This window comes from Penaeus monodon, chromosome 8 (assembly GCF_015228065.2).
Source record: "Penaeus monodon isolate SGIC_2016 chromosome 8, NSTDA_Pmon_1, whole genome shotgun sequence".
Classification (NCBI taxonomy): domain Eukaryota; kingdom Metazoa; phylum Arthropoda; class Malacostraca; order Decapoda; family Penaeidae; genus Penaeus; species Penaeus monodon.
This window is the reverse complement of record NC_051393.1, coordinates 44,303,601-44,318,435: the sequence shown is the minus strand read 5'-3', so window position 1 is coordinate 44,318,435 and position 14,835 is coordinate 44,303,601. Positions and strand designations below refer to the sequence as shown.

Here is a 14,835-nt window from a genome sequence, read left to right as displayed (position 1 = left end):
AAAATTTTAACTTATTTTAATAATTTTTATTATTAAAAAATTATATATAATATAATATATAAATAATAATAATATATATATATTATAATATATAAATATTTTATATATCCATAATATAATATAAAATTATAATAAATTATAATTATAAATATAAATATATATACTTTAATTATTTAATTTATATTTTAAAATTTTATTATTAAATTTTATTTTTTTTAAAAATTTAATTAAAATTTTCCTTAATATTTTATATTTTTTTTTTTTTTTGAATTTATTTTTTTAAAATTATAAAATTTAACATTATTCTTTCATATAAAATTACCATAATTTATATATAAATATATAATATTTAAAATATATAATATATGTTTAATTATTATAAATTATGTCTTTACTATGTTTTCTTAATATCCCCATTTGTATATACTTGGTTTTAATGTAATTTTTGTATATTATATAATATATATATAATATATATTATAATATTATATATTATATATACCAAATAATTATACATATTAAACTCATATATATATTTATATATCATATAATATATATACAATAATAATATAATATGATTATTAATATATATTATATATAATCAACATATATATTAATAAATTTATAATATTATATATTATATATAATATATTATAATATATATATAATATATATATTATAATATATATATGTTATTATATATATATATTTTATATTTTATATATATATATTTATATATATATATATATATATTTTTTATGATAACTATATATATATTATATATATTATATGTATATATATTATATATATATGATATATATATATAGTATATATATATGTATTATTTATATATATGATATGTATATATATATATTATATATATATATATATATATATAATATATATATATATGTATGTATATATATGAAGTATATATATATATATATATATATATATATATATATATATATATATATATATATATATATATATATATATAAAACATTTTCTGCCGCATTAACATCCAAGGTTATAGCAATAGGGTGGGGTTTGGGGGCAAAGAACCCAGGTAAAGTTTTATAACTCAGCGAGGCAATATTTGTTGATTTCAAGAATGATCATTGGTCAAAACAGATATGCACCAGACAACAAAGGTCACACAGCATTATGGTAAAATAATGTGGCAAAAAAGGGTAAATAAAAGTTAACGATTTGTATAAATGAACGGGAGAAGGGAATGAGGAAGTGAAGGAAAAGGAAAGAGGAAGAGGACCCTGCACAATTAGTCGAAGCGAGAGCTGAGGTTCAAAGCAGCGGCACAAAGGTCCTCCACATCCTAACCCCCTACTCCCACCACGGAAACAATGAGCAAGGAATTGGGGGGGATACATAGGAGACATACTTATATATATTCACATACATATATGTATATATATTTATATATGTGTATATGTATTTATATAATGTATGTGTATATATAATTATATATGTATATATATGTACATGTATATATACACACATGTAGTATATATATATATGTATATATATATATATATATATATATATATATATATATATATATATATATATACATTTTCAGTCGCGTCAACATACAAGTCCATCAACGGTGTATTCAAAATAGAGTGATAGTGTGGGGCTTGGGGGCGAAGACCCCGGGGAAGTAGCTTTTTTAGTTTAAAAGGCGATGTTTGTGGATTTCCAGGAAGATGAAGGGTCAAAACAAAAATGTGCCAGACATCAAAGATAATATTGCATGATGACAAAGTATTGTGGCAAAAAAGAGAAAAAGGAGTTAAAGATTATGATAAATGATAAGAAGGGATGAAGAAAAGAAAATGGGAAGGAGGAAAGACCTTTCAAAATTAGTTGAGGCGAAGGCTGAAGTCCAAGGCAGGGGTGATCCCTTACATTGGGCCTCAATCTCTGCCTCCTATGCCCCCCATTACAATAATGAACAAGGGATTGGGGAGGGGAAGGTTCTTCGGAAAGCCTTTCTCGCAGGGACGCGTAATCATACAGCCATTAGTCTCTTGCCTAAGCTCTTCCGCTCATGACAACGGGCATGGAATTAGGGGGTATACATGTCTTCACACACAAAAAAATTATTTTTTGTGGGTATGAGTAATGCCCATTCCACAGAAGTTTAACTTAGCCTGTATTCAGAGAGAGAGAAGAGAGACGAGAGAGAGAGAGAGAGAGAGAGAGAGAGAGAATGAGAGAGAGAATGAGAAAGAGAAAGAGAAAGAGAAAAAGAGAGGGAGGGGGAGGGGGGATACCAAGACAAAGGCATTTTGCCCCCTATCAAAAGCACACTAACAATCAATTGGTAGAAAGACACCTTTACTCTTTTTTTCCATCATAGACTATCTGGGAAAAGAATAGATCCTTTTGTCAATATGCTTTATATTGATCTAATATCATATGCAAATGATCTTGAAAAGTTTCAATTGAAGTAACTAGTACAAAATTGTGAATGCTGTGCACATTATGAAGACAGATAAATTACCCTCTTCTGCTATGAACATTAAATTTACCATCTAAATATAATGCCAACATATTTTTCAATGAAACACCAAAAAATTAAATATTCACTTGAACAATTAACATAAAAATACTGTCAACTTTTTAAACTCACAAATAACCATAATGTATCCTGCCTATCTTTATCCCTTTCTAATGATGAAATGACAAAACTACTTCAATGGGCATCCATTAATTCTACTGAATTATCTAAATCACTGTATTCATATACAACCTTTATTAGCTTCCACACTAATGAGTAATGTATTTTACACTGATTTACCAAAATAAAGTTTTAAACCTTTCTGGACACAACAGCAGAGAGGACAATTCCACTTCACATTCTCATTATATTCAACTGGGTAAACTGCATTAAAAAAGTATCTGCTGCATCAGTGGTCAGACTGGAAGTAGAATTAGAACAAGAAAAACCCTGAGACCCGATGCCTTTCTCTCATGATATGACTGAAACGAAGCATTCTCATTCTGCAGAGCAGTATCCAGCAATAAGTGAAAACCAACTAGGCTACAGTACATCAAGTGGAGGTAGGTGTTGCCACTATAAATTTCTGTTAAAGAACATTTGTTCTTAGGATTAATAAAAGTAAATAAACAACAGATGCTTAAAATAGGACAATATATATATTTCTTTCAACTGCAAATTTAATTCAAGTAGATTTTCCACATAAGCTCTAGAAACCTCAAAACACCTTTATTGCAACAATGAATCTAATCTTATCTCACCTGCCTTCTATAATATGTAACTGTCCAATGAGATAACCTTTGCCAACTCTCTAGGGATTTCCAAGCTTCCACAGCCTTCTACACATTTGGACCTTTGTAACCACATCAATAATATCTCTACCAACTACAGCACTAAATATTAACATGGCAATATATAATTCTGTTCTGAAAACTATACAGACCTGTAAACTACAATTCCATACTCTGTATTTTTGTACTTCATCAACCAAACATTAAATATTGTTAAGGCAAACAGACTTACTTCCTGATTCTATTTGGCAGGGTTCCATCCAGGCTTAATGCCACTCTGGTTGGAATAAGGACCAGGAATGGCAGAAGGATATGACAACAACAGCTTGAGGTCGATTATAGAAATGCTGGGAAAAAATTACTTAAAAGAAGATACTGACACTTTGGGGTCACACAAAGAATATATATTATTGAGCTCAACATTTCCTACTTTTAATCATTAAGAATACACATGACAATAATTCCATTATCATTGAAATCAAATGCAAATGTATTGGACCTCTTGTGGATATTACAGAGTTCTTGTATTAGAAACTTGGTCATTCAGTGAGATATATTTTCTGGCATAAGCTGTTCCTCCAATAGGAAGATCAACGTTGGTGTTAAACTTGTTTCAAACCCGATTCTAAAGCAACAGTTTCTAGGTTAAATTATCTTTCTGGTTACTTTATTTTTCAATTCATTGCATGTTCTAATTGTAATACCAGCCAGATCATCAGATTACGAAAATGAGAAATTGTTTTTTATTCCATTTTCTTTATATAAGTATGCATATATATACAGACATGTATATATACACATACACATACATATATGTGCGTGTGCGTGCACGCACACATGCGCGCACACACACACACACTATATATATATATATATACACACACCTCTCTCTCTCTCTCTTATGTTAACTATTGCCTTGTAACATCTGGCATTTCACAGTCAAGGACAATACCAATTCTATTTCTGTTAGATTATATATTTATAAACTTTACTGGTCAAGCTTAGAGATCCATTAATAAAATGACAAATGGTATAACACAATTTATTTTTCATAGTAAGTTATGACAAAATTTTGTCATCTGTGATAATACAAGTTGCTGCCTGAAATTATAAAAGTATTACTGAATTAAGTGACAAAGGTGCAGCAAACAAATGCTTTACTGTTTGGGGGAAAAAGTATTTTAATTTGCCAGAAATGCACAATGCCATCCATATTGTTCCAAGCAAACTGGTTACACACAAGAAGTGTATGAGCTGTTGCTTCTTCAAAATACTATTCATTAATTTTCAGTAAAATAAACCATGACCACGCAATAAGTCAAGGTCTGCTGCTATCCTTAAATTGGTCAAGACAAATTGGTGGCTGCCAGACGCTCCAGAACATGTAAGTAGTGCTCTTCCAGATCATTATATTGGCGTTCCAAACTTTCCAGGCGCTGTTCTTTGCTAGTGATGGTCATTGTGGCTTGGTACTCTTCGGGCTTCAGTATCTTTTTCAGCTTCTCCATGTCTCTATCTTCTTTCTGTAAAGAAAGATATTTAACAGATTTAGGAAGATGTCACAGCCATGACAGAAATAACATAGTATATATTCATTAAATTGGAAAATCCAACCAAAAGTAATGGTTCAAATTTCATTAAAAAATGCCAATTCAAAACTGAGAAATCAAATGCCAGAGAGCAAGAGAACGAGAGAGAGAGAGAGAGAGAGAGAGAGAGAATATATATCATTGCATGCAGAATGTTACATAACACATACCTGGTACTGAACATTAAGCCGGTTCTTAACTTCCAATCTGTATCTTCTGTAAGATTCTTTATCTGATCGGTTTGTTATGTGAAGTCTGAGGATCTCGTACACACGTCTAACTTGTTTCTGTAATGTACAACTAATTTTTAAAAACTGAAAGTCTAAAATGATATGAAGAACAACTCTCTCTGTTGCTGACTGCAGTTAATGCAACAAATTATAACATTACACCACTGAGGAAGGGGAAAACTTGTTTTATGAACAGTGCATGTTCTAAGTATTTAGTGATTAACATCCTTGCAACTGAATATTTACCCTTAGTTCTATTAATCATGCCCGCAGCTAATCGCACTGTGTGTGCTTTGTCCTATTTGCCATGACTGTGAAAAATGTCAAAGGCTGTCAGCTACACCCATAGTAGCAAACCCGTACCCCTACTTCCCTTAAAGGCCCTCTATTGGCTTAGCCAAGCAGTCATGTTTTCTTTTGAATGAAGAAGCATGGTGAGTGTGGAGTATAATTCTGGTACTATATGGTACTTTTCATTCATCCAAGCTTTAGATCATTATCTCTTTCCACATTCCCCTTCACATATTATGCTATTACATATCACAGAGTTACTTCCTGAAGTATCATCTTTTTACTATTTACTATTAATATTTATGTTGACACAGCAAATATCAACAATTCTTCAATGATATTTCTCACAAACACATTTGAATGAACATATAAAAAATTAAGAAATTAACGTTTTGCATATAGGTGGGCGGCATATTTCTTTTCTAGGTAACAGACTCATACCACATGTGTTATGCTCTGTGTGCTAAATTTTTTTTTTTTTTTGCAATAATATGGAAAGAGAAATGTTTGATGAGAACTCTTTACATGAAAAGATTTAGCAGCAAAAACATACTGTAGTAAAATCCTCTGATAACACTGAAAGTACTAGGAACATTAATCAGGGACACAGAACCACAAGTTTTTATATACAGAACACGACTCGACAAAGCTTTAATTAGTGCCTTAAATGTTTTTGGTAATTATGTCAAAACTGCAAGTGGAATCCAAACCATTACAATACAAGGCGATTTTAACTATCCCGTCAATGAAAACAAAGGGAAATCCAAACCATCATAATACTAGGTAATTTCAACTTTCCCTTCCATGAACTGGGAAGCAAAGAAAATTATCTTTTTTTTTGTTCTAAATTCCAACAAGGGAGAAATCATCCTTACCCTTGTTTTTGCATAGCAAAAGAAGTGAATAACATTCCAAACTAAACAAAATATAAAAAATAACTAATTACATAATGCTACTAATTCTCACTGTTATTGCCGAATTGTAGACTACCTAAAGAGATGATATGTATAACAGTCTATTTTCTGTGACACATCATATCAAATGACGAAACTAGACCTTAGTAAAAAAGTCTGTGTGGGCTGGGCCTATGAATCAATTTGTGACAAAGAAAAAAATCTCTGAAGGTATAAACATAAAAAAAGGCTAATTAATTCTAAGCCTGTGGCAACAAATGATGAAAATTGTGTAAGCTGGACCTCTTAATAGAGCACCATGTTGCCTTTAACTGCCTTCATATGCAAGTGATACTAAACTTAATTAGACCTTTGGAATTTATATGCTAACATGTTCTCAGTGGTCAGTATTACTGTACAGAGAAACAAATCTGGTCATAAACTGGAAACATAATTTTTGTAAATAGGTGAGTGTGACAAGAACATTCTTTATTAACCAATTAGCTTCTTAGCTATGAGAAAGAAGTGTGGCTTCTGGGCAGAAACAATACGAAAGTTAATGGAGCAACTATATTTTTAACCCAATGCCGATGGGTATAGCAAGTAAGTACAGGCCATGCCCACTGTGAGCTTACTTTATTCATTGTTTTTACACACAGATGGCTACACTTGTACAAAGTCACCACCTATATTGCCATTACTAATGTTTATAATATTATAGTAATTATAATTTCTATAATAATAATAACACCAACAATATTCATAGCATTAGTATATAAAAAATATCCCACCAATTCAATGAAAGGTGAAATCAGGTAAGATCATAAGGTCTACTAATTGACTCCTTTGTGGCTAAACACTGGTAGAGACATCTATGTGCAGAGACATTTGACAAAAAAATTAAAAATGAACAAAACATTTTGCCAGTGGCATTGGAGTAAGTGATAGAACTATTAGTTGATTCAGTATTGCACACTGGAATATAGATATTTTCTAGGAGGCTAATGGAAATGTCATGTGGTTAATAAATGTAATGATTTTCAATTCTTAAAGAGTCAGATTTGTTAAGAATGTTATTTTGCCTTACCAGGGGAGACAGTATGCAAGATATAAATACATGCAACAGTAACTAAAATTATGCAAGATATACTTGCATAACAATTAACAAGTGTTGCAGGGTTTAGTGTTGTTATTTTGGTACAATAAAGATTTTGATTCCCAAACCATACTGGGAATCCCATTTAGCATAAATATAATTCTGTAAGCACAATATTAAGAAATATATCAAAGTCATGACAACACTGATGTTAATATTTTATTACTGAAATGCTTCTATATTTAGCATATTGAATGATCTCCATGCATTTCTGATGTATTTACATTAAAAACTTGAGGGTTACCCTATAGTTCATCAATACCAATAATACAAAATCAAGAATCAAACTATATAAACATTTAATTGGAATCAGGATTTATAATAGACCTGCCATTGAATATTGCAACCCTGGCTATTATTCTGTAGTAAATACAAACAAAACAAACAAGCAGCACAATATGCTTTCAATTACTATTCGGGCAAGTTCAACATTTCCCATATTACCAACTGACGGATGAAAATGTACACACAGATCATACATACATATTCAACTTTTAGGCAATTTATGGATTTGGAAAGAAAATATGCCAACTACTGACTGATAAGGTGTTGAGATGACTGATACTTTCACCTCTGCTTTACCAGCAATTGTGCAATATATTTGATCACATTCAAACTTTTGATGTCACCCTTGATTTCAATGGGAATAATCCACATTTAAAAACTCTTTAATCTCAATTGCTTAGCATAATTAGATCTTTGATGTTTTTAGACCACAAGAGTAATCTACTATTAGGGAGGGGAGGGGTTGAGGGGAGCCAAAAGAAGCTTGCTTCTCAATACCAGAATTACTTCCTCCTACTCCCTCCAATTTATTGATAAGACACAAGGAAGGATGGGAAAATTGTCCTCCAGTATTTAAGAGGCCATGCTCAATGGTATTAGCTTGGACTGAATTCAAATCCCAAACATAGTCAACAGTGTGTCTACTGATTAAGGGGGTTAAAATTTGTTATATCAACTGAACTTTATATGTTCCCTGCTTTATGAAAGATGGAATAATGCAATGCCACATGGTTGCTTTACTACTGGCCTTCTGGCTTCATACCTGGAGTGACCTAGGTTTGAGGCTTGGCCTGGGAGGATTGTTATATACCCCTACTTTATCATGCTCATACAAAATAGCAGGTGTATAGACTGAATACACACTGTATAAATATAAGGCTAGGAACAAATACTATGAACTTTATAGCTATGAAAGAAGAGTGAAACTTCCACCAGATATAAAACAAGGGGACTTTAGTAAGAAGTAAAAGACTATTTCCTTGCAGATCTCCTTACCTAAACATTTTCATTAAAATTTTGTATAATTGGGATAACTGACATGGTTGGCAGAAGCAAAAATACTTTTCCCACAAAACTATATTAAACTCCATAAACAAACCATATAATTGAACATGCTATTTTTACCTACAGGATATCACTTCCTCTCAGCTATCCACAGAGTTCTAAAGAACTTACTTTATTTAACTTTAACTTCTCTTGAGCTTCTTTGGCCATGGCTTCAGTGAATCCTTCAGTCAGCTTTGATGGCTGGAATGAGTCCATTTTCAAGCAATTTTTGGAGTCGACAAAGTCTCGCAAGCGAACAAAGTTATCTGAGGGATCCTCCACTGAAAAAATAATTAAACAAGTTCCTTAAGTATTATACTTACTATCCTGTATCTTTTAGCACCTCACTGCTACACAATATTGAAAGCAATCATTTGTGGAATTTATTCAGTCAAATCTATTTTCTTCAATGCCATCTACTGTCAAAAAGGTAAACACCATCCAAAAGTAAACTGTAAGTGTATAAAGAAAAAAAGAAAAAGAAAAAAAAAAAAAAAAAAAAAAAAAAAAAAAAAAAAAAATCAACTAAAAATCAGGCCTTTGTTTTTGCTATGTCTGGGGATAGTCATATTTTTGAGATAAGAAGAGAGAGAGAGAGAGAGAGAGAGAGAGAGAGAGAGAGAGAAAGAGAAAGAGAAAGAGAAAGAGAGAGAGAGAGAGAGAGAGAAAGAGAGAGGAAAGAGAGAGAAAGAGAGAGAGAAAGAGAAAGAGAAAGAGAAAGAGAGAGAGAGAGAGAGAGAGAGAGAGAGAGAGAGAGAGAGAGAGAGAGAGAGAGAGAGAGAGAGCAAATGAATCAGTTCAGAAATGCATTATATTTATCACCTTTTTTCTCTAAAATGTAACTATTACTTTTCAGATTCATTTGTTATATCTATACTAAGCATATACAATAAGGGACAAATGATATGTCAACAACTGAGGCAACAAGTCCTTTGCAGGAATTTACTGCACCTATTACTTAAGGTACCAAGAACAACATCTATTATGCTGCAACTGGCAATCAGCACATCGTTTCACCAGTGATACTTGATCAATAAGTGACTAATGAGAATCAGTACAAGAATCTGATCTACACAGTTTCATATACAAAATAAGTGCAGAGGAAAATGTAATATATATGGAATAATTGTCTTGCTTTCATGTGACACTTGCTAAATGGTTGATGTACTAATGTTTAATATTTTAAACAAATAAATGTGCTAACCATCAAAGGCCTTGTAGAACTATGGTAAAGTATTGTGGTGGGAAGAGTTTAAAGAAGTTCTTTATTATAACAATGTTTTAGATTTCATTTGGCATTATAAGATAATATGGTAGTGCAAGTAGAAAGTAAATGGGGTAAGGATTGATAGGAGGGGATGGGTTATGGACAAAGGGTGATTAGATTAAATAGACGATATTCATGTGTCTGGGGAAGGAGAGCAGGCTGTTAACTGAAATGGTGGGGAATTCTGTGAGGATATTGGACAGGTTGGGGGTTCGGAACTGGAATATAGGAAGTAGGAAAAAGGAGAATAGGGGTGTGATCACTTTAATGAAAGTGGTCTAGAACTGACCAATAGAAGGGAAGGAGAGCAAAGAGAAAGATCAAGGCATGAAGAGGACTGGGTATGCATGTAAAAGTGAGTGGGATGGTTTGAATTAAGGAGGCTAAGGTCAGTACTTGGGAGAGAAAGTGTTCTAAGGAGCAACCTTAGGAAGTAATAGTGGAGTGGTGACAGTTAAAGGGGTTAAAATTTCCTACTATCAGGAATGGTGGTTGGATCTGGAAAAGTAAAGCTTCAAAAATTATAAAGTCAATAGGTAAAAAGGGGAGAAGTAAACTGAAATAAATGTGATCCAGCAGCAGAGAAAAATGCAGATAACTGTGTAAGGTGTGTGTAAGGTATAGTGGTTTGTAAGGGAGGTATAACATACAGTGTTTCATGATTTAAAAGTATTGAAGAGGCAGATAGAGAGCAAAGGGATGATACAAATGGGCAATTGAGAATTGGTACTGAAGGATGTGTGAGTAGCTTGGGGTCAGATAACAGAGAGGTGGTGCTCAAAGTCAGGTCTGTGCAAATGGATGCCTCAAGTATTCCACTGCAGAAGAATTATCAAGAAGTAATCAACAGATAATAAGGGTAGAAATAAGTGTCACAGAAGGAGGAGGAGGAGAGCTCTGGGAAAATGGTAGGGGATCAGAGGGAGAAGCTGTAGTGTCTGGAGGTTCATCAGGAGAAAAAGGGTCCGGAGAGGGACACTGTTGTGACAAAAGAAATTCACATGAGCATCCAGAAGGAAATGGGAGAGATAATAGGGAAGGAGGCAGGGTTGGTGTAAGGGGGTTGGGGGTTGGGAAGGAGTGGGGGGAAGAGGGGTAGAGGGACTATGAGGAGGAGGAGGGCAGATATTGGTAGTCACTTTGACTGTAGATGGAATGGGGGTAGAGGAATAGGGGGAAGGTTGAGAGAGAGTATTTTCTTGGGTCATGCTTAGGTAGTTTTGGATGTCCTAATGGGTTTCTGGAGGGGAGTTGGGTTTTGGAGGGTTGAGAAACAACAGATTTTTTATAAGGAAGTGAAGAGGAAATAGGCATCTGAGGAGTAGAGGATGTAGATGTGGGGAGGGATGTGGTAGGAGGAGTGGAAAGTTTGGACTGTCTGGTATAACTGGGGAGACAGATAGGGTGAGTTGAGGATATTGGAGTATCTGGATTTAGAGTGGAAAAAAAATTTGACTGGGAGACAGGGGGAGTAGAGGTGTGAAGTTGGGGAGTAGGGCATCCAGGGTAGGTAGTGTACTCAAAAAGTTAGTAGAAGTGGGAATTGTAAAGAGGCGAGTGGTGTGGTGTGAGATAGTACTGTGGAGATGAGCATAATAAGGTTGAAGAGTTGTAATAAGGGAGGAGGAGATAAAAAATGAAGATGATTGTGCAGGAGGTGGCTTGGAGGATATTGGGAGCTAGGAAGGGGCATCTTCTGAAGGTTGAGTTATAACCTGGGAAGATGATTCAGGATGGATCAAGTTAAAAGCACATGTCAAGGAAGGGGTGTAGTAGCAGTGTTCGGAGCCGTAATCAAAGGAGAGTCAGGGGTCAGAAAACCAGAAAAATTAGATTCAAAGAGACTAGCTGCTAAAGAGGCATCTCAATGCTCCTCAGAGAGATATAAAAGCTTCATTACTGGCCATGAAATATGTGGGAAAAGATAAAAGGTCCACCTAAGGGGACTCATGCAGGGTAAGGGTTAGACAGCCAAGGGATTACTGTGCCCATGGCTTCCTAAGGCTGTTCATGACTGGCATAAAGTCAACCTCTCATCCTTTCAACACGTCTCTTACACCTTAGGAATTGGAGAGGGGAAGGGATGGAGTAGATAAGAAAAGGAAAGGGGAAGAAAAGACTGAGCAAAGTTAGTCGAGTTGAGGGCTGAGGCCCAAGGTAGGGGAGGTCCCCAGCACTGGGCCTCAGTCTCCAACTCCTAAGCTCCCCACAACAACAATGGGCAGGGGATTGGGGGGTACCTGATGTATTGTAAAATTTAATGATTAGCACCATTATCATCATCATCCTTTTTCTTTGTGGTGACAATATATTTGTTGCCACATAATTTGTTATCTACTAACATTGGTGCAGAACTTCAGCATGTACAAAATGAAGTCTCCAGAATAGCTTACCTTACATCCCTCATTATATAGCTAAAGAGTAGGGTTTAAGCCAACAAAAGTATATGGACCAAGTTTACAGGATTTTAAACTCTTATGCACCATTATCAAGCTCATTACTGTTACTACCATTTCTAATATGGTTATCACTATCAATGGTGTTATCTACCAAAAAAAACACAACAACAACAACAACACTATCAAAAATTGGCTGGTGGCCAGGAATTAGGGTGCACTGGCAGTTTCCCTTGTTTGGGCCTGGCACAATTTAGTATTTCAAACACAGAATTAGGCACTACCATGTGGCTTTATTAAGAATAAACTTTCCCTTCACTTTAGGTGCTAGTAACTTCTAATACCGACTCCAAGCAAATGTGTCGTTGATATCAGAGAAAGGTGATCTTTTACAAACAAGCTGATGGTGTGGGGTATGTCATTATACAGCGCCATTCACTACTCAGACCACCACAGTCATTGCATGCTCAAATGGTTAGGGATATTCATGACCATTATCTATAGTTGCTATCATAAAAAAAACAAGAGAATCTATCATAATGATAGCACTCATTATACTGTTGTTGTTTATAAACAATAATAATAACAATGACAATAATAGTAAAAGCAATACTATTACTTAAAAAAAAAAAAAAAAAAAAAAAAAAAAAAAAAATATATATATATATATATATATATATATATATATATATTTATGTATGATGAGAATGGTTTGTAAATTCAAGAATAACAATAGATTCTATGATGACCTGCATAATTGTGTTTGAGGTAGACTAATGGAGTGGGAAAGGTGGCAAGGTGAGAAGAAGAGTGAGGCATATTGGAAAGCTTTACACTTGCTGAACTTTTGTGCCAACATATGAATTGAAATATGTTATAATAATTTTAATGACTTTTTTCCACTAAATACGGAGCCATGCTGTGTGCAGTAAACTGCTTGGAGGTAAAATTAGAAGTAAGGGAAGCATAGATTTCCCTCACAATGACTCAACATATAATTTTTCAGGAAACAAGGATTTTGGGAACCCTAACATGTAAATGACCACATCAGAGCCAAGCAATTGAAAATAGGCTTGACTTAGTGGTGTGCCAAGAATACGATGCCATATGATGTAAATGGATTAAACATAGCTTACTCTGTAAAGTAGAACAGCTGTTGGCAAAGATTATCACATTTTCCACTGAGGATATCTTGACAGTAAGTGTCAAGAGGTTACATGTCCTGAGAATTTTTCCATAAATGTTACATTTTTCTCATTGCCAACATTACTGTACGCTCTGAAAAGTAAAATCTCATTCTTGTGCTGACTTTTAAATTGCTAACCATTTGTAGATAAGCAGTAATTTAACTTAAATAGTATGTGTTAACTGCAAGCATACATGTAGTTCTTGTCAAGCTCACAAAATAATTATCACCAGGTTAACAGAACACCTGCATGGGACTAGTATGGTTATGCTGTAGCCTTTATATTTGTACCTAATTGTACACCAATATATCAATACTCTTACCTGTAATATCTGTAACTTTTGCATTATTCTTGTAATGGTTGTATATGATGTCTAACATCTGTGCACCCAAGCCCAAACGTTGAAATGGAGGAAGAACCAACATTTGTGAAATGCGAGGTCTGATGTTGGCTGGATATGCATAATATTCATATACAGTAGTATAACCTGCAACTGCATAATTTGGGATTCCATTCACCATGTACTTTTCATATCTGAAAAAAATGGTCAATGGCTGTAATGAGCAGATATCATGCTACAATATTTTTATCAGCATGGATGGCAAGAATACATGCCATGAAAACTGTAATATAAGTTTATTTAATGTATTTATACATAGAGGGCTCTACAAGTGCTTAGTCACCAAGGAGTCAGTTATTAATCCTACCTATCTCACCTATTTACCTTTTTCCCTTGACTTTTTTGGAAAAAAGTTATTTCACTGTCTTAAATATTGTCAAGATTTTAATAACAATTTAATTGTCATAAATCAATAACAATAACATTATTGGTATCAATCGCATAAAAAAGAAAAAAAATTCGCGACTATTCAAGGAATGGGGAACTCAGGATCAGTCACTACTGATAGACTTCTTGCTGGCTAAGCACATGTGGAGCCATCTGTGACAAAATTCACAAACTAAAGGAGACAGAAAAAAAAATCAGTGGTGGTTGGGTTAACCGCAATTATGACAGGCCTCTCAAAAACTTTGCACATATATATACATATATACATACATATATATATACATAGATATATATATACATATATACATACATATATATATTATATATACATACATATATATATTATATATACATACATATATATATACATATATATACATACATATATATAT

The 14,835-nt window shown here is 33.5% G+C and overlaps 1 protein-coding gene across 2 annotated transcripts in view; it reads right to left on the bottom strand.

The window, feature by feature from the left end:
• Window positions 1-4,343: 4,343 nt before the first annotated feature.
• LOC119576361 (histone acetyltransferase type B catalytic subunit-like) overlaps window positions 4,344-14,835 on the bottom strand; it is a 16,615-nt gene continuing 6,123 nt past the window's right edge. For both annotated transcript variants that reach the window (XM_037924012.1, XM_037924011.1), the window contains exons 7-10: window positions 13,979-14,190; window positions 8,936-9,087; window positions 5,075-5,191; window positions 4,344-4,838 (exon numbers count right to left, since the gene is read on the bottom strand). In XM_037924012.1, the coding sequence (XP_037779940.1) occupies window positions 4,662-4,838; window positions 5,075-5,191; window positions 8,936-9,087; window positions 13,979-14,190 (658 nt within the window). In that variant the 3' untranslated portion in view covers window positions 4,344-4,661. The remainder of the gene's footprint in view (window positions 4,839-5,074; window positions 5,192-8,935; window positions 9,088-13,978; window positions 14,191-14,835) is intronic.